General features: G+C 34.3%; 2 protein-coding genes and 1 long non-coding RNA gene across 5 annotated transcripts in view; 2 read left to right on the plus strand and 1 right to left on the minus strand.

Annotated features, from left to right (window-relative positions):
* The first annotated feature begins 112 nt into the window (after positions 1 to 112).
* LOC132706775 (uncharacterized) lies at positions 113 to 2,008 on the plus strand. Its single transcript, XR_009619641.1, has 2 exons — positions 113 to 342; positions 429 to 2,008. It is a non-coding gene; the product is annotated as an uncharacterized LOC132706775 (long non-coding RNA).
* Positions 2,001 to 7,797, minus strand: LOC132706772 (mitochondrial-processing peptidase subunit beta). The gene is made up of 8 exons (XM_060678303.1): positions 7,671 to 7,797; positions 7,444 to 7,540; positions 7,243 to 7,373; positions 6,731 to 7,193; positions 6,394 to 6,677; positions 3,791 to 3,983; positions 3,621 to 3,735; positions 2,001 to 2,233 (listed from the first exon to the last, which is right to left on the minus strand). Exons 1-8 carry the CDS (start codon positions 7,734 to 7,736, stop codon positions 2,146 to 2,148), a joined length of 1,437 nt encoding a protein of 478 aa, XP_060534286.1. The 5' UTR covers positions 7,737 to 7,797; the 3' UTR covers positions 2,001 to 2,145.
* Positions 7,798 to 7,887: 90 nt separating this feature from the next.
* The window catches only part of LOC132706771 (putative fatty acyl-CoA reductase CG5065), a 31,712-nt gene continuing 20,865 nt past the window's right edge, over positions 7,888 to 18,734 (plus strand). Inside the window, exon 1 of one of the 3 annotated variants that reach the window (XM_060678300.1) lies at positions 7,888 to 8,133. The gene's annotated coding sequence lies outside the window, so the exon portion shown is untranslated. Of the gene's footprint in view, positions 8,134 to 10,685; positions 10,827 to 17,047; positions 17,189 to 18,734 lie in introns of those variants that run through there. The other 2 variants (XM_060678302.1, XM_060678301.1) reach the window with 2 other exon arrangements.

The raw sequence follows: 18,734 nt of genomic DNA on the forward strand, positions 1-18,734 counted from the left end.
TTCGTTCGGGTTTTGTCTCGCGCTCAACCGCCGTGTTTTTAAACGGTTTTTGTTGGGGCACGCCACGAAAGTTATTCAAAACTTTGGTTAATTTTCGATTTGTTCGATTCTAATTAAGCGGTTGTCAGAGAATGAGATTCGTTGGAAACATAAACAGCGTTTTGGTTAGGTTTGGTTAGGAAAGCGTGTGCGCGATTCGTTAGATCGGTAAAATTCGATTGATAAAAAAATTTTGGCTTATTTGAACTTTTTCTTAAGAAGCGTGTGAAAGTTAGGAGGATGAGTAGGCAGTATTGACTACTCAGATTACAACGATATTTTTAAAGATATACTATACTAGAGGTGCGATAAAACTTTTGTAACATAACCTCAAACTTAAACAACTTAATGTGGGCATGTTTCAGAAAAAATCTTGACTTTTTTTTTAGGGAATCGGTTCAAAATATAAACCGAGAAGTGGTAGATTTCGTCAATGCGCAATATTTAGGTACAGATTCGGCAAATGAAGACTAGTTTTGAATTAAAAGGCTATCTTGCTTTACATGATATCAGATTAAATGAGAAAGTAAGTTTTGCCTAATGGCAACAAACTTTTCCGCAATTGTAGAGACTGACATAAATTCAGTGAACAGCTAAAATATGGAAGAAATTTATTTTAAAATGAGGTTTTTACGTCATAACATTTTCTTGCCCATTTTTTGCATTAAACAGGAAACAGGGCCTGTAAAACATCGTCTACCGTTAAGTGGTCCAAAAACTAATGAGAACCCAAGGCTATACATTTTATTAATAGTTGAGGATGAACCTAATCATGTATCTTTTGAGGTAACGTATATGTTAGCCAATCAAAAGCTTTGCAAGTATTAAAAATTATTGGACCTCCCAATCTAACTGGACCCCAAATATTTACAATTTCTTTAAACTGACTTCTCTTCTCTACTAGTTTCTTTCCCAAATTCAAAATTTTACATTGGTAAGAAAAGATGCAAGATAGATGGCCTGCAATATCACCAGATATTAATGCAGTGGATTTTTGCTCTGTGGATATTTAAAATTGAAAGTATTTAAGGAAAAACCACAGAAATAAGGCAAATTAATAAAAATATGTTGGGTAATGTTTTGGAAAAGTTTTTAAACCAATTAGCATATTGATGAGGAAGTTTAATGGTATTTTATTATTATTTATTATATTAATATAGTTATTTATATAAAATAAGTAGTAGTGGTTTACATTAAAATAACCTCTTTTAAAGCTTTAAGAAGGAATGTGGAAAATATATACAAAATAAGCTGTAGTACTTGAATAATGTACAGGGTGTTCCAATTAATGTTACCTACCCCCTTATGTCACGAACGATAGGATTTTTAATTTTTTTTTAATTGCAAACTGAACATCCTGAATATTATTGGATTATTTTGGGTTCCCCAGAAAATGGTAGACAGTTTTGAATAATTAACAAAATTTTTCTCATAAGGGATACTTAATTATTTAGTTTTGGAAAATGTAGTACAAAAATTAAACGGTAAAAAACGTAAAATGTATTTTTTTTCGATCTGGCATTAAAAATTAAGCCGACTTTGTATAAGATTGTGTATACAAATTGTATTTTTCTCAAAGACACCATTTTTGTTGAGGTTTGATCAGGATATCTGAATTTATTAACAAGAGTACTATAAACCATTTTTTTATGACTCGAATTAATTAAAACGGTCTCACGAACGCCACTGGTTGAAGAGAAATAAGTGTTGATCCATGCCGTCAATTTTTCCTTATTCCTTCAAATCTATAACGAATTTTTGGACATAACCTTACGGTGAAGTTTCTTTAGTATAATTTGGACTGCCCTGTATATAAACATTGCCTTTTATTTATCAATTTACAATTAAAATTTTGTAGTCAGGTTTTAATAGTATTTTTGTCACTTTATAATTGTTTTTTCACTTTATTTCCTTAACATTTTGCTTTTTCCAACGAAAATTTTATTCTATTAAAAGTTTTATTCAGAAAAATCAACATACAGCTATTTACAGACTTATCATTTATTTTTGACACTTCGTTTAATGAATCCAAAAGTGACTTCAGCTAGGAGTGATGACAAGTTAAGGTGTAATAATTATAAACAAAAATTATTTAAATTATTTAAATTAGACGCGCAGCCAGTACATCGAAGAACGGATCCTGTTGTAATCGGGCAGTTGTTCCACCGGTCCTACGGCAGCGATCGCTGGGCATCTACGAGAAAAATCGTCACGTTGTACCTCAAGGAAATGTAAAATGGAAGTTGTTAAATTATTTGTTTGGACTCCAATTGCCTCTATTATAAATTATTTAGACAGAAATATGACCATGGGAAGTCGAATCACAAAGATAATACAAAAGACGGGCACGGTAAAATAGGAACACTCAATAGATTAATGCCCAAAACTGGAAGCTCAAAAGAAAACGTGAGGAAAGTGGTGTGTTCCACAGTCCTATTAGTTGTAGTGAGTGTATGTAGCTTGTATACAAGCAATAGACACAATGGCCGACGAAGTATCAGGAAACTGGGAAAAAAAGAAGCAACACAACACGATGGAAATATGACGGGATTAGTAAGACCAAGAAGATTGGCAAAATGGACAAAGGGAATTGGTAAATTGAAAACATGACTACTTACATACCTACTTAAGTTAGAGACGGAGCGCAAAAAAAAGGGTCATACACGTTGAACAAACTTTAAAAAGTCAACAACTCGAATAATGTTATAATCATTTGTTATTATAAGAACTGTTACAAACAATATTCCTAGCTTCATATTTTAACTTTAGTTATGGTCATCAATAAAGTAGTTCAAATGCACCATCTGGGACGTTTCAGTTATATAACTTTCTATACAGCGCAATAGTCAAGAAAAGTTAAAAATTTTGTGATTGGAGTTTTCAGATACTGTTGGAATGGCAATGAGTACGCTTATAGGGCGGCAGTTGGACCATGCTTAATCACCAGACTTATAAATTGGTACCGCAAAACTTGACTTCCCTGAAGTGATTTGTTAAAGATGACTTGCAGAGGTCTTGATTAGATAAAGCAACAGTTTTTGTCAGTTATCTGGTCCCTGCCTTTTATCAACTCTGAATAAATATCCGAAATCGGGATTACAATGTTACACAAGTTGTGCGGACTCATTTCACATGGACCGAGCCCAAGTATCCCGCCCATACAAGCTGAACTGTCGTTAAAAGTGAAGAGGTTAGTAACAATCCGTGTAATCATACTTTAGGGTTTTCCTTGATTGGAGGCTTTGACATCTGCGACATATTTTCGAAGACACTGATTTGATAATTGAACGCAATAATAAGAGCTTTCAGACAATGTGAGAACCACCTTTCCACTACCAATTTTTTTCACAAGAAAATGTCAGAGAAGTTGTCATCCCATGAAATTTATCCCAGGTTTAAGGTGTGCCGGGGGCACATCACTAACAGTTGCCGATGTGGTTTTTGTCTTTTAAGGTAGTAGTTTTAAAAATGTTATCATTGGGGATACATTCCAACTGTAACATTGAGATTATAATTTAAAATAAAAAAAATAGAAGTCCGAATAAATACTTTTGAGGAAATACAAAATGATCAGACCCTACCTGTCATATATATACTTGTAGCATACGTCCCTTACGTTTCGGGCGGTGATGCTGTTGATGCGGTGTATAAATTCGTGGGGAGGCAATCGCCTACCGTAACATAACAGCTGACGTCCTATCAATTGCGGAGAATAAGGTTCGGTTCCTTTTTCCTTGAAGAAAAACCTTACCGATATCCTCACAGACGGCGGTAGACGTGTCCAGTTGCAACAACGTATTAGCAGTTAGCAGGGCTTTGGCGCGTTCCACCTCGCCCTCGGTGACGCTCGTACATAACCTCATAAACTCGGACTGAATGTTGTAGACCATGTCTTCGATCGTCAACGGATCCGAAATAAAATAGATGCCCCACAAAGCGGTGTCCTAATAATAATATTAATTATATAACAATTAAAAATTATGGATAACAGTTTTCAGTTGACGTGGGAAGATTTTTTTTAGCACAGTGCTGTCTAAACTGAAGAGTGACTTGTCCAATAAGACACCATGAAATCCCCATATTCCATATAATTCCAATACAATGTTTCCAGCACCAACAAATGAAAAGTTTATCAGATTATCATAATTTTTGCTTTACTTAGTAAATTTATCCATGAAAACTGAAGACAGCCTACAAACTACATAAACGCTTTTGATACAGTTGATCACATTATACTAGTGTCCAAATTGCAGAATATGAGAATAAGGGGTGTAAGTTTGACCTTCATAGCAAGTTATCTGTAAGATAGACGCCAAGTTGTAAGGATAAATGGTATTAAAAGTGAGAAAGTTAAAACAAATGTTGGAGTGCCTCAGGGCTCAATACTTGGACCAATATTGGCCGTTTTATGATTTATTGGTTTAAGGTGACAGAAGAAAGTGGGAACACTCTGTAACTTTTAAACGACTTGAGATGCGATTTGACATTTGGAAGAGTTAATATAGGCTGAATGTCCATTTTTTTAACAGTATGTAGTCAACGGTTGCACTTCCGGTTTCTAGCTTTCTAAAAAAAGAATGTGCAGGAAGGCGACATCCCGCATAGTGGGCTGGATACAATATCAACTAATCAGATAAAAATGTACAAACTGTCAGAATTTTCAATCATGCCCACTTCACAATGAATAGAAGCAAAGCCACCTAAGTAATATTTTGTTTTTATAAAAATGTATTTACTTATCTGGTTTTTTCCTTCCTGCGAGCTTATTTTTTAACGGATTTTGAAAATTTTGGCCTCAGAATGTTGTAAAAAAAGTATCGGTTTTAAAAAGTTTTTGTTCCCACTAGGGTAATATTTGAAAAAACCAGTTTATCCTAAAAAAATAATAGTTTATTACATTAAATGTTATTTACCAATAGGCAAGTAGAGAACAGTTTCATTTACAATTTTTCGTATGATCAGGTCACCCGGTCCATAGTATTTATGATGGTCATATCCTCCTAGGCACAATTTTCAAAATTAAATAAAAGTTTAAAAAAAGTGAGAACCATCCTATCCTACGTAGAATGATCTCCTGAATCCAAAAAATGCAAAAAATATACGTTGTGCCATTTAAAATTCGAAACTTACTGTCGTTTCTGCTCAAACAAAAATTGGACACTCGGCCTCTATTAACACTTAAAAAGGTTAGAGTGTTCCCACTTTCTTGTGTCACTAGGTTTACTCCTGGCTCTACCAAATAAACTAGTACTCAACACAGACCAAGTCCGTTTTTATCTCTTTTGGAAACTATAGAGACTCTGTTCCACAGGATTTTGGAATCAAGATAAATGGTGTGAGTCTGAAAAAATTACTGGTAGCAAGTATCTACGACTATCTTATGACTATAATGTAAAATGTTTTTTATAGATTCAAATACCAACAAGAAAGCAGTTAAGGCAAATTTGTTATAGTGTTTTCCATAGTTTTGCTGTGTATATAGTCATAGGCTGGGGGGGTCTCTACAGTTCATCCTTTCCGAAGAATATTCTTAAAATCATTGAAGTAACAAAACAAGATGCAGATAGACCACCGAGTATTAAACAAGCAATTGTGGTGAATTCTACAGGGTATCAATATAGTGAATTATAAAATGAGTATATATAAAATCAATTGAACATTTATAATAAAGGTATTATTTTGCAGCGACACCTATTGAGTATTTGACAAAAGAGATATGTGAATCTCAATGTCGACACTAAAGAGCTTAAAAAAAGTTAAAGAAAACAGAAGTGTTACAATGCAATAACTGAAATTTAGAAATAAAATTCGAAATATCTATCTTCTTTTCAATTTGTAAATTTATAAAAAATATTAATATATTGTGTATAATCAGCGAGGTGCAACTCACAAAGAAAAGTAAGTAGTTGTAAGTTTTAGTAAGTAGGGCCAACCAAAGTAAGGGGCTGTATTTGCCCACTATAAGTGCATTACTGAATTTTTGGTATTAATATTATTATATACTTCCAAAAACGCGTTGCTTGATTCTGTAAAAAGATGATATACAGTTAACAGGCTTTACTTATTAATATTATAATATATAGATAAAATATTTAAAAAAATTTAAATGCAAATGCAGATACACATTTAGACAGACAAAATTATGAGCTAATAAACTCTAGTCCTATTCAAAATATTAAAAAGTAACTTTTGGGAATAGCATAATTATTAAATTTGTCAAAAAATATAAGTAATGACGTCAAATCATGATATTTTGTTTATTGTATTTGGTCATGTATCTCGTGTTTTTTGTAATTCATTAAAATTAATTTTAAACATAGATGTTTTACTTAAGTGTCCAGTACAGTTACTAACCTTGTAACAGGTATTGAAGCTTTGAAAAGAGTGGCACAAGTCACTCTCACCGCTAACCCGGGCCAAATTGGTGGCGTTTTGTTTGGCGGAGGCTTGGGACCTGTCCCAAGCCCCTAATAGAGTGGACGCAACCATCAAGGTCAAGGTGTCTGGATCAGTCCACCCGGCTCCTTCCACGGCCAAAGCAATGTGGGCCAAAGGAAGAGAGTCGTCCCTTACTCTGATTTCGGCTCCAGTAAACCGACAAGGAGATAATACGGGAATATCTTCGGTATAATTATTGTCTGAAAAGTTAATTCCTTAAACCAAATCCAAAGGTGATCTTCATCAAACGCACTTAATTTGTTTAAATTAGTCTCTACGAGCTTAACCAAGTCTTCGTGGGCGACGCCACCCGCACCGGCCACTACGATGCGACTCGCTTTATAGTGATTATCCAAATAGTTGCGCAAATCTTTAGCATTGATGGACCTAATATTAGCGGTGGGGCCCAATATTGTATTGGCCAAGGGAGTGCCCTGGTACGCCACCGCATGCAAATGATCGAACACGACCTCTTGGAGGTTAGATTCGACCTCCTGCATTTCCCTTAAAATAACACCCCGTTCGCGTTCAATCTCAGCTTCGCCTAGCTTGGCGTTTTGGACGATATCTCCCAAAATTTCAATCGCTTTCGGTACATCTTTGGCCAGACACTTTGAATAGTAAACGGTTTGTTCTCTGCTGGTGTAGGCGTTCAGTTGGGCTCCCATATCTTCGATTTCGATTTCTATTTGACTTTGGGTTCGCTTGTCTGTACCCTGACGTTGAGATGAAATTTCGAATCTGAGAAGAATTTTCGAAACTTACCTTGAAAGCCATATGCTCCATGAAATGAGCGACACCGTTATTTTTCGCATTCTCGTAACGACTGCCGGCATCGATCCAGATGCCCACCGTCGCAGTTTGAGAGCCCCAATCTTCCGTAGCAACTCTTATGCCTTTAACACCATGAGGAACGCGAGACATTTACATAATTTTTGGTTATATAAAACCCTTAGCTATAATTACCATTTTTTAAAGTGGTTACTTTAGTCGGCGGCACATTTAAAGTAATTTCCTGTTGCTCAGCGGTTGCGCTGGATGCTTTTCTGACATTTTTCACGACCTAAAATGAATAAACATTCCAGAGCTACTCGCTGGATTACGTAACATTTTAAGTAAATTCTAAAAAAACGTTATCGTGGGCACATTATAATTTTCATTACGAAATTTAACTACACGTTTCACGCCATTACCTTGCCCACATTGGGATTTCTGGACAATTTTGTTAAAGACTGGGACAATTTTAGAATGGATGCCATTTTGCTTCCCAAAAGGTGACAAGTGACAATCGGTAATTCCTCCGATATCGACCGCGGATATTCTGCGCCATCTATTGCCGAATGCAATGTCAGAAACAGATTCCTGTCGTCTGTGTGCGATTGCCAGGCGCGACGCGCCGCTAGGTCAAGCGACGTCTGCCGTCGCAGTCGACCCTGGAAACTCGCCCAAATTTCAAAGCCTTCTATATTATATTGATTTTTTCAAGAAACTATTAAACAACCCTGTTTTGGGGCTTTATTTTCGAGTTTAAAGACTGCGGTGGTTTTGGTTGGTGCGTGCGCGGGGCCCTTTTTATCACGCCACTTATGATTTTGGTGTTCGTTTTCCAAGTAACAAACATCCGTTTGGCAGACCGGCCAAATACTAATCGGTTAGGTAAGTTATCAGTTGTAGAATATGTTTTGGACGTTTTTGGTGGGGATTTTGAGAGGTGCGAGCGTTTGGTTTGAAAGCGGTTCGAACGAAAGTCGGCGGCGATTTCCAAAAAATTTTCGAGAAAAATTCCTAACCTAGAAATCAGGGCCCTCGCGATGAGTGCGTCCGCTGCCGTTTTAAAACGCGGAAGGGCAAATAGTTGGCTAGGAAGTCTAACGAAAACAACGTTTTTCCGAAAATATATTCAGGGATTTCCTTACGTCGATGATCTAATAATAAGTTACTTAAAATAATGAACGGGTAAAGTTGCGTGGGAGTCTGTCGCAATTGGGTGGGCAAAAGCGCGAAGGGTATTTATCGCCGGCCTAATTTAATTGCGGGCATCGAATTTTTGATTTTACGCGGTTCCTAAGTTGACGCCTATGTTTCGCTCCTTGACGCTTTAGTAAAACGTAATTCGCAACGTCGGGGATCATTAAACAGGGTGGACAACTTAAAGGTTATGTCGCGACTTTAAGATAAATTGCAATGACAGCGTCGAACGACAGTAATGTGACATCGGTTGTTTATTTGAGTATTTGATTTTATTTTTCTTTATTTTAATTTTAGAATCATAATTTTCGAGAAAAGTTTTGCAAGTATATACAGGGTGAGTCAACGATAGAGTAAAGTCCATTATCTAACGCAAAAGTTGTAAATTTATTATTCAGTATACGACATATATTTTTTAAATAAGTGGAAAACGGACAAGAGACCAGTTTCCATTCATAAATGGTTCAATTAATCAAGTAAAAAATATTTACTTGAGTAAATGAACATGATATGTAGATGTTAAGCGAAGTTTTTCTATTTCTAAACATATGTTTACTGATGAAAGGCACATTGTCTTTTGGGAAATTTTGAAAATCATTTATTTGTCAATTGTTTTGTAATGATGTTTTGGATTTGAAATTTCCAAATAGGTCTGTGGTATAAGAAAAAAAATTACAAAACATCTGAATAAAGTTAACCTCCATAATTTTACTTTCTTCTTCCAGCGCGGACACTGATTGAATTTTTTAAATCCAATAGGATAAGTATCTCCATTTTTCATTTTGCGCTACCTTCTCAAGAAGATATTAGCAAGATCATAAAGCAGATTGTTTAGAGACTTGGTACTTTCCATTCATATGGAAAACAGCCATATTTAGACTAATCAGCCTAGCTTAGCAAGGTGTTGGAGAAGGTTGTTCATCAGCAAGTAGCTTTGTATACAACTAGTCAGAATCCAACAATAAAAAGTTTGGATAAAAATGTTCGTGCGTTATTGTGTGCTAAACAAGGATTCCGATCGATCTGTATCTTTTAAATAATAGGCAGCAGTTCATTAGGACTAATATCGGTACATCAGATTTTTGTAAGATTATATCTTAAGTGGGAGTGCTACGGGGTTCAATTCTTGGACCTCTGTCTTATATCTTGTATACATTGGATATGCCTAAGGAGGCCGAATTTTCTCAAATTCATTCATATGCTGATGACATCCAGTTACTACACACATTTAACTTAATGAGTTATGATAACGTCGAAGCTATTCTTAGTTTGGATTTTCCTCAGTATAGTAAAAAACGCAATCTTATTTTTAATTAAAAAAAAACAGTGTTCGAAGTGTTTTCGGAGCGCGAGCATTGAAGATGCCAAGTGAGATTTTGGCGAAACGTCTGCAGGATTCCAGTCGGAGTTCAACGAGCGAACGGATGATATCCCGGAATATAGTGTCATCACATTTTTCCATCCGTGAATCAATACGTAAAATATATATATATATATATATATATATATATATATATATATATATATATATATATATATATATATATATATATATATATATATATAACAAATTTAAGTTAATTGGGGTATCGGTCCTGATATATATATATATATATATATATATATATATATATATATATATATATATATATATATATATATATATATATATATATATATATATATATATATATATATATATATATTTATTTATTTGTCAAGAGTGCTGACCTTTTATTTTTTATATGCGTAGCTACGGGTTAACAAGTGAAACGTGTTCGTGAAGTAGTGATAGTAACAAACTTAGTTAGCCTTTGCAACTGGAATTTTCACATTATTATTATTATTTAACCTATTTTTAACCTATTATTATTATTATTTTAATCCTTTGCTAGGCGCACTGGAACAGTCGGTTTGAGTGCAGCAGTGGCTCCATGTAGTTATTATTATTATTATGATTATTATTATTATTATTATTATTATTATTATTATTATTATTATTATTGATATTCAGTTTCTCGCAGGTCCGATTCTAGGAAGCGCGACTTGGTCAACCTAGTATCAAGAAAACGACAGTCCAAAGTTCGGTTTCTTTAATTGCCGTTTCCTTTTTAACGGTAAACGCATGCACCATCGAGGAACCGAGACCGAGACATTGACCTTACCTCTTCCACCAAGGTAATCCGATGGCCCACTTTGAACCCGACTTCTCGGTCACCCCACTTACCAGAAACGGTGCACCGTTCTTACCGTGCGATTGACAAATCTAACGTCGTATGATCGACAGTCGGTGCTTTATTTTTAACCGTGTTTTCGTTGGTCCGCGTGAAAAGTGAAAATCGCTTCCGCGTGTCTTATTGGATTTTTTTTCCATCGTCGAGGTAAGACGCGCTCCCAAAGTAAGGGTCGTTTGAGGGGTAAACCGCCGACCAAAGTGTACACCGTAATTCCTTTTATACTTATAATATTTATTCCCCTGAAATTCTACGGAATTCCTCGAAACTCTTCGTAATTCATCGGATTTACTTTAATATTCCTTAGAATTTTTCGTAATTACTTGGAATCCCTCGAAATTCCTTTAAAATTCATTCGATTTCCACTGAAATTGTTGGAATTCCTCGTGTATCCTTTGAAATTCCTTGGAATTCCACTGAAATTCCTCGAAACCCTTCGTAATTCCTCGAATATACTTTGAAATTCCTTAGAATTCCATTGAAAATGTTCGCAATTCATTGAAATTCCTTTAATTTTTTCGTGATTATTTGGAATCCCTGAAAACTCTTTTCAATTTCCTTAGAATTCCACTGAATTTTTCAGGAATTTCTTCATTTTTTTTTAATTCTTTGGGATTCCTTAAAAATTTTCGGAATTCGTTGAATTCGTTGTAACTAGATGAATTTTTTCGTAATTCCTTGGAATTGTTCGGAATTTCCTTGAAATACCTTGTAATTCTTCGGAATTTTTTGAAATCATTCGTAATTTCCAGAAATTATTCGTTATTCCTTGGAATCCCTGAAAATTCCTTTGAAATTCATTCGATTTCCACTGAAATTTTTCGCAATTCCTTGCTGTTCTTCGTAATTATTTGGAATCACTCATTTCCTTTGACTTTCCTTCGTTGCAATTTTTGGTAAACTCCTTTGAAATTCTTTGTAATTTCACTGAAACTCTTCGTAATTACTTTAAATTCTTCGTTACTCCTTGAAGTCCTTCGTGATTCGTTGCAATGCCTTTCAAATTCCTTGGAACTTGCTCTGAAATTCTTCGGAATTCTTTGAAATTTTTCGGACTTCCTTGGAATTCTGCGGAATTTCTTTGCATTTATTTGTTTTTTGAAAAGGCTTGGCGTGTAGGTTTTAGTATTTAAATCCATTAATTACTCTATTATATTATTAAAAAAAGATACGTTGACGTATATGTATATTTACTATTTGATAAAGGCACAGCTGCAATAAACCAATAAATAACTGTGAAAGTGTGAACATTTTTTGTTCTGATTTAATTGGGTTAAATGGATTTTCATCAAGGAAAAGCCACCTCAGTTCAATACTTCTTGGTTCCCTACATTTTCGTGATACACAAAAAATAGAAAAAACTGCGCTAAAATAATATAAATAAAAATCGAATACAATTTTAAAAGTGTAATTAGTTTTAATTTAATTTAATTTTAACGTAAAATGTCAAATGTTTCAACGACAAATAAAAGTGGTGGATCGGTGTGCGTTTTTGAATTTCTTTCAGCGTTCTCGCAAACGAAAAGTTAACAAAAACGAAACATCGAAACTCCCCTTCCACACACCGCATTGATTCCGGCAAACCAATTTAAACACAATTAGCGTTTGGTATCGAGCAGCGTTAGCAGCGGAAGTATCAATCTGAATTGCCATGTTTTTGACTAGAACTTCACCATAGGATTTAGTTTTACTTTAATAACCAGATTAGATAGTGGCTCCAAGGGATTTGCTCTGCTGTCTTACTGTAACGTAGTTATTTTCAAACTCACCGTATAGAAAATGGCGCAATGTTTGAAGTCCTCCTCAACTTGCTTAAACCATCTTGATCTCCACAACCTTTGAGGGTTTTCATAAAATCTTATTCTTTTTTTTTTAAGTTATATTTTTTCTTCATTTCCAGCATCTCTTTCTCCTATACCAGATATCAAGTACTCAATTCTCTACTAATTGAGTCCAATGTCTGAAGGATATCTATGAAGATCCTCTCAATTTAGGTGGTCTTCATATGTTTTTTCTATGGTTCGTTTTAAACCATCGATTTTCCTCTTATAAAACCACACCGGTATTATATTCTTTATTTGTTCCGAGTGCGGATAACTTGAGATTGAAAATGTACAAAACGTCAAATATAAAAAATAAATGTTTTGATAACTGACTATTAGCATTTCAATCTTCCAAAAAGTTCTTTGAAAGTGTCGGATTTGGTCCACCCTGTTCATGCCCGTCTAGTCTGAGTAATTATTATTAACGTTATATGGTTGAATCCACTATAATTAAATTAGTGATATATAACTCAGTAGACCAACCAATCAAGTAGACATAAGTAATATTTTTAAACTTGTTTTGTTAAATTTTTGCTTTTTCCGCTATTTTTTCAGAAAACTATTTTGCGGGTATGTGAGAAAACTCCACCTGGTGACAAAAGTATGCAATAGGAAAAGCTCTTGAAATGAGATTTACATTGTAAACAAACAAATCTAAAGTGTACTGTTCCTCAGGTTATTAAAACCGGCTGATTTTCTAATCTCAGCCATTCTACAGTTTCTATTATTAAATTTATACTTTTGTTAAATTTTAATATTTATTGCAAGTTTTTGTCCTACGTGTTTAGAAATAGTCGGCTATAACTGATAAATTGTGCTTCGGATTTCAGTTCATTTTACATGGCGATATTTGTACAGTTGTACAGGGTGTTCAAGATATTAAGTGCAGCTATCGACTTCATATTTGGCAGAAGGGTAGGAGTCCATACCCGTATTTCATCTGTTCAAAAAGGACTTACTTAAATCTCCCAAACGATTTTATAAAAAAAATGTTTTTTTTTGGTATATTTTAACTTCCAGGAAAAAAATATTTTCTCGAAAACTATTAACCCAATCATAACCATAACTTTTATTTCAGGCATTTTGAGATATTTGAAAAAATCCATTTCTCGCCCTCAATCTAGACGCGATAACGTCATTTACTACTGTCACGTACTGCATGGTTTCAGAAACCAAGGATTATCTTGAAAACCACTTACTTTATTGGAAAAAATCATATACCAGGAAACGTTGGAGATCCATTGTTGTGTGTCGTTAATGGGCAAACAAACTAAAACATTTCCGTTTTTGGGAATAAATGAAAAACTGCTAAAGATTCGTCAATTTCATTTGATATTTGAAAAAATATAACTGGAAGGCGCTATTATTTGCACAGAGTTTTGTGTTTACCAAAGTGATTTTGCGAAAGTTCCATAGTGGTCCGCAGGCACTTGGCACCTGCAAATTAAGACTAATTTTAAAATTGCAATCTCCATCAATTCTGGTGATGCAATAATTAGACTCTTTATGTAAATTATGCTATTTAATATAAAGAGAGAGGGAAACGTTAAAATATTTAATTTTGGGAACAGGGTTCCACAAGAGTGACAATACGTTTTTGTTGTTGTAGCTCTGGAAGAGTTTCCCCAGCATATAATAGCGTAAGATAAGCAAGATTGAACATATCCGAAATAATACAATAGTAAAGTATGCATAGATATTTTTGTTAACTAAGTAGTCAACTTGGCCTGTCCTGGACAAATTATTGTCTATGAACAAACTCAAATACTTGGCTGATTAATCGATTTACCCTTCATTCTAACCAATAAGTTCTGGTTCAAATCCCTAAGCGAAAACAACATCATCTCAGTCTTTGTCCCGTTCAAACAAATACCGTTACGCTCACAATATCGGTCATACCACTTACTGCCCTAGTGGCCAAGAACGTGAGATCTTCCGGACTTCTAGATGACACTACCACAGCAGTATCATCTGCATATAAGCAAACATAATTTTCTGAGAAAGAATCAGATATATCATAAATAAATATTATATATAGTAAAGGTCCCAGTATGCTTCCTTGTGGGACACCGCTGGTGAGTTCTTTCCAGTATGCTTCCCTGTGGGACACCGCTGGTGAGTTCTTTAGATGAGGATCTAATCACAGAAGCATCACTTCTAAGCACAACTCTTTGGTCACGACTCTTCAAAAACGATTCAATCCAGGCGTAACTATTCCCCGTATACCGCAATTATTTAACTTATTCAAAAACAAATTAATGTCAAGCACATCAAAAGCTCGCTTGAAGTCAAAGCAATCTTGTTAATGCGGAGTGAACTTCAGTAAGGTTTTTTTTTGTTTCGTCGCTGAAAATTCACCACGTTTCTTGGAGATACGGAGCAAGCGGCATTAAAAAAATGAATTTGTCTGGGATTTCAAATTTTGCGTTAGAATTTTAATTGGACACTGCGACAGCGCTATATGAACGGCAGGTATTATGAACTGTGCCGAGAGCTACAATTTTCGTATTTACAGCTTTCGTTTACTATAGAGGATGCGGGAGATATTTGGAAAAACAGAATAAATAAAATCATAAATCATCAGAAAATGTCGATATTTCCAAAAAGTAGTTTCGGTTTTAGATTTCTTATTATCAGAAACCACTGTAGGCAAAATTTTGCAAGCTTTTTCTGATATAACCTCGAAATCCCATTTTGATCTGAAATACCAGCTCAAAAATCGATGGTGGGTAATTTATGATTTATATCTCGCTTATTACAAACTGTGAGAAATTTAAATCTATACGCTATATACCTTGGTCCTTTCTTTAACCAACCATACCAAAAAGTCCCACACAAGTTGTACCGTTTGCCGTCGGGAACGGTTTCTGTAGGAGGCTAAAAATTTTTATAAAATAATTACGAGTAAATGGAGATGGTTTGGGTGGATTTTATAGTATCTGCTGATAGACCTTCGGGAAGATATAAAAAAAAATAGTGGTTGTTTAATTATAAATTCCTTAGTCCTCCGGGGAGACAAAATATTGGCAAAAAAAAAACAGATTTTTTTGATAAAATGATTTATATTTCGGTTATTTATGATTTTAAGTGTTATATTCTTTCCTCTATTCAGTGATACCAAAAAATCTCACTGCAATTTTTTAAAAATTATATTAATTTTTATTTACAATTAAATGGTGTGACCTGGGGAGGACTTTATAATTTTTATTTATAGACCTGATTAACCTTAATCTTCAGCAAAAAGTTCAATCTTTTCGAAGCAACGCAGGTATTTAAAAAAAATGACAGCGCTCTTAAAAAAAAACGCGGAATTTGTAATTCGGAATATAGGACAACCTTCCCTTATTCGATTGCCGATTTTTTTTCAACGGCAATAAACCTACTTAGTCACGGACTAAGTTTTTAGTTTCCCTCCGCAGAGCCGAATATGATTTCAAATTTTGGCGGATTCGTCGTGGCAATGGGCGCGGCCTTTGCGGTTGCATTTTAATTAGCTACCGGGCTTCGAATTTATCAGGCTTGAGGGCCAATCGGATACCATTCCAACCACACGTGGTTTGCCAATTTTAATTTAGTTCGCTCGCTGGCAGGTTCTTCTTTTTCAATTAAGGCGCCTAACGTTCGTTGTTATGCTCTGTTTCCTAATGCGAAAGAGTTATAAATCATTATGTTTACGAACACGTTCCATAGGTGTAGTGAGCGTCTATCTACCGAGAGTGGTAGGTAGACGAACCACCGCATATTCTTTACTTTCCGGTAGTTATTCTTAATGTATGAAATTGTATATATTCACATGACAATTGTTTCAACATTTGATAAAGTCACGGTGTTGTCTAAACAATTGTCATGTTATTATTATTATTATTTATTTTGTTAAATGACTTTTCATCAAGTAAAAGCCACCTCATTTCAATTATTAGCAGGGGATTATATTGAGTTATCAAATTCTTTATTTTAAATTGCATTTTCTATAGTGTGTAGTAGAGTTTTGTTGTTTTTCCGATTTTGCAGGTATTCTTCATATTTTATTTGTTGTTCATCCATTTTTTATTTCAATAAATAGTGCGCAATTTATTAATCATATAAATTTTCTTTTGAGGTATCTGTTTACTTTTTGTTGAAATATATTAATATTGTAAATTGTTTTTTTTTGTTATAATAAAGGCTATTTATTATTATTATTATTATTACTATTAATATTATTATTATTATTATTATTATTATTATTATTATTATTATTAGCAAGTTTGATGTACTTTTAGGCACAAAAGTTAACTTTTTTTAGCTTTTTTTTTTCGTCGCGAATATTTTTTGAAACACCCCGTATATTACCCATTTTGCTGACAGCTACAAATATGCGCCATACCGTTTTTTGGCGTTGTCAACTCGATGATACTAATGAAGGCCGGTCTAATTTGCGTTACGATTAAAATTTCGTTCGCAAAATTGTCATTAATTTTTTTTGCGTTTCCCATTAAATTCGTCAATGCAATTTCCGTAATAAGCAGATATTATCGCCATTTCGAATATTCACAATTAAGAAGTCTCAATTAACTAACTGGTAATAAATCAGTCACAAATTAAATACGTATGTTATCGAGATGTTATCTGCGAAGGTGACTCAAACGTTCAGTCTGATTGCCGCTCCCAGTCAGTCCCCTTTGAAATAAAAGCGTTTCCCGATTGGTAAGTCACGAAAATCAGTTAGTTTTGAAAAAAGAAAAGGTTAAAAGTGATAGAATGAGTGTTTTTAATTTCAAAATTGAAAATGCAAAGTTGATAAAAAACTGTACGGGGTGTTAATTTTTACGTACCCCTCGCCTTGGTGCAGTGAGGGCGAACCTTTCGAGCTTGTTGTGTCAGAGTGAACAAGAAAGAATGATAGCGGAGAGTGAGCGAGAAATAAAAACAGAAAGGGTGAACAAGAAATGAAGACAAAGATAGTGGGCGAGCAAAAAAAAAAGTATACCAACCCTTGACCACTAGAAGGTCACGATTGAAAAAGGTAATTAAAACTAAAAATCATCTTCTATTCCGTTGCTTTTAAAAATTTCAATTTAGGTTACAATTATAGAGGTCGAAGAATTCGACATCTATAAATTACCAAGTAAGCGGGCCCAAACATTATTTATTTGTTGCGGATATTGAGTAATTGAGTAATCAGGATCAATGCTTGACATTTTCTCTGTTTACTTTCCCATAAATGTTGTTTAGGAATTTTCATATAACTTTGAGTTTTGTAGTTTTTTTCCTCGTATTGCTTTTCGCAAACGGCGCATAACTCTTTATTTACGTTGTGGTAAGAACTCTTGATGTACCACTACACGATTAATCAAAGAAAATAGTAAGCAAAACCGATCATTTGATCGAACTTGACGTTGCTGGAGCTTTCAGAACGAGGTTCGTCATCGGCGTGTCCTTGGCCATCTTGGAACAGCTTGTACCACTTATAAACATTTTTTTTTACTCATAGTAGATTCATCATATGCCGTTGTCGACGGGTGGTTTGAATAAAACAATCTGAATATACTCGAATTTCTCATAATCACAAGTCTGTAATTGACAACATTTTTAGTACGCTTTCATTAAATGCTTTAAGTGCTCAAGTGATTTATACGAATATATCTGATCATTTCATGCAAAAAGTATCTTTTTCTGCACTCCACGAAAAAGTAAAATCTGTCCCAATTTATAGAAGACGCTTTACTAAAGATAATAATATAAATAACTTCGGGAAAGAACTATTAACGTAGATTGGACTGCCTTTGATAGAGCGGGAAGACCTAGAGAATAAATTTGGTTGGTTGTTCGAAGCATTTACGGTGAACTTTATATTTTGTTTTCCCCTAGGAAGGTGCAAGTCTGGTGGTAAAATTAATAAAAAGTCATGGCTTCTCAGGGATAGTATCAAAGAGGATTGTTTGGTGAGAGATTTGGCTGTAAGGTTAAAAAATATATTGACATTGTAAATAAATATAATATTTTAAAAAAGTTACATCAGAAAAAAATGCCGATGCAAAGAAATTATACAATAATCATTTTATGTTAAGTTCGAGCAGTATATCGCAGGCATCTTGCCAAATTATAAAAAATGAGGCAAATATTCATAAAGGTAACCTTCCTACATTTTTTACTGATAACAATAAAACTATATCGAATATCAATTTGGCTGCATCTGATTTTAATGATTTCTTTCTACAGTCTACTAAGCGACTAACTTCGGGATTTGATT

This window comes from Cylas formicarius, unplaced genomic scaffold, assembly GCF_029955315.1.
Source record: "Cylas formicarius isolate icCylForm1 unplaced genomic scaffold, icCylForm1.1 PGA_scaffold_8__14_contigs__length_24414737, whole genome shotgun sequence".
In the NCBI taxonomy this organism is placed as follows: domain Eukaryota; kingdom Metazoa; phylum Arthropoda; class Insecta; order Coleoptera; family Brentidae; genus Cylas; species Cylas formicarius.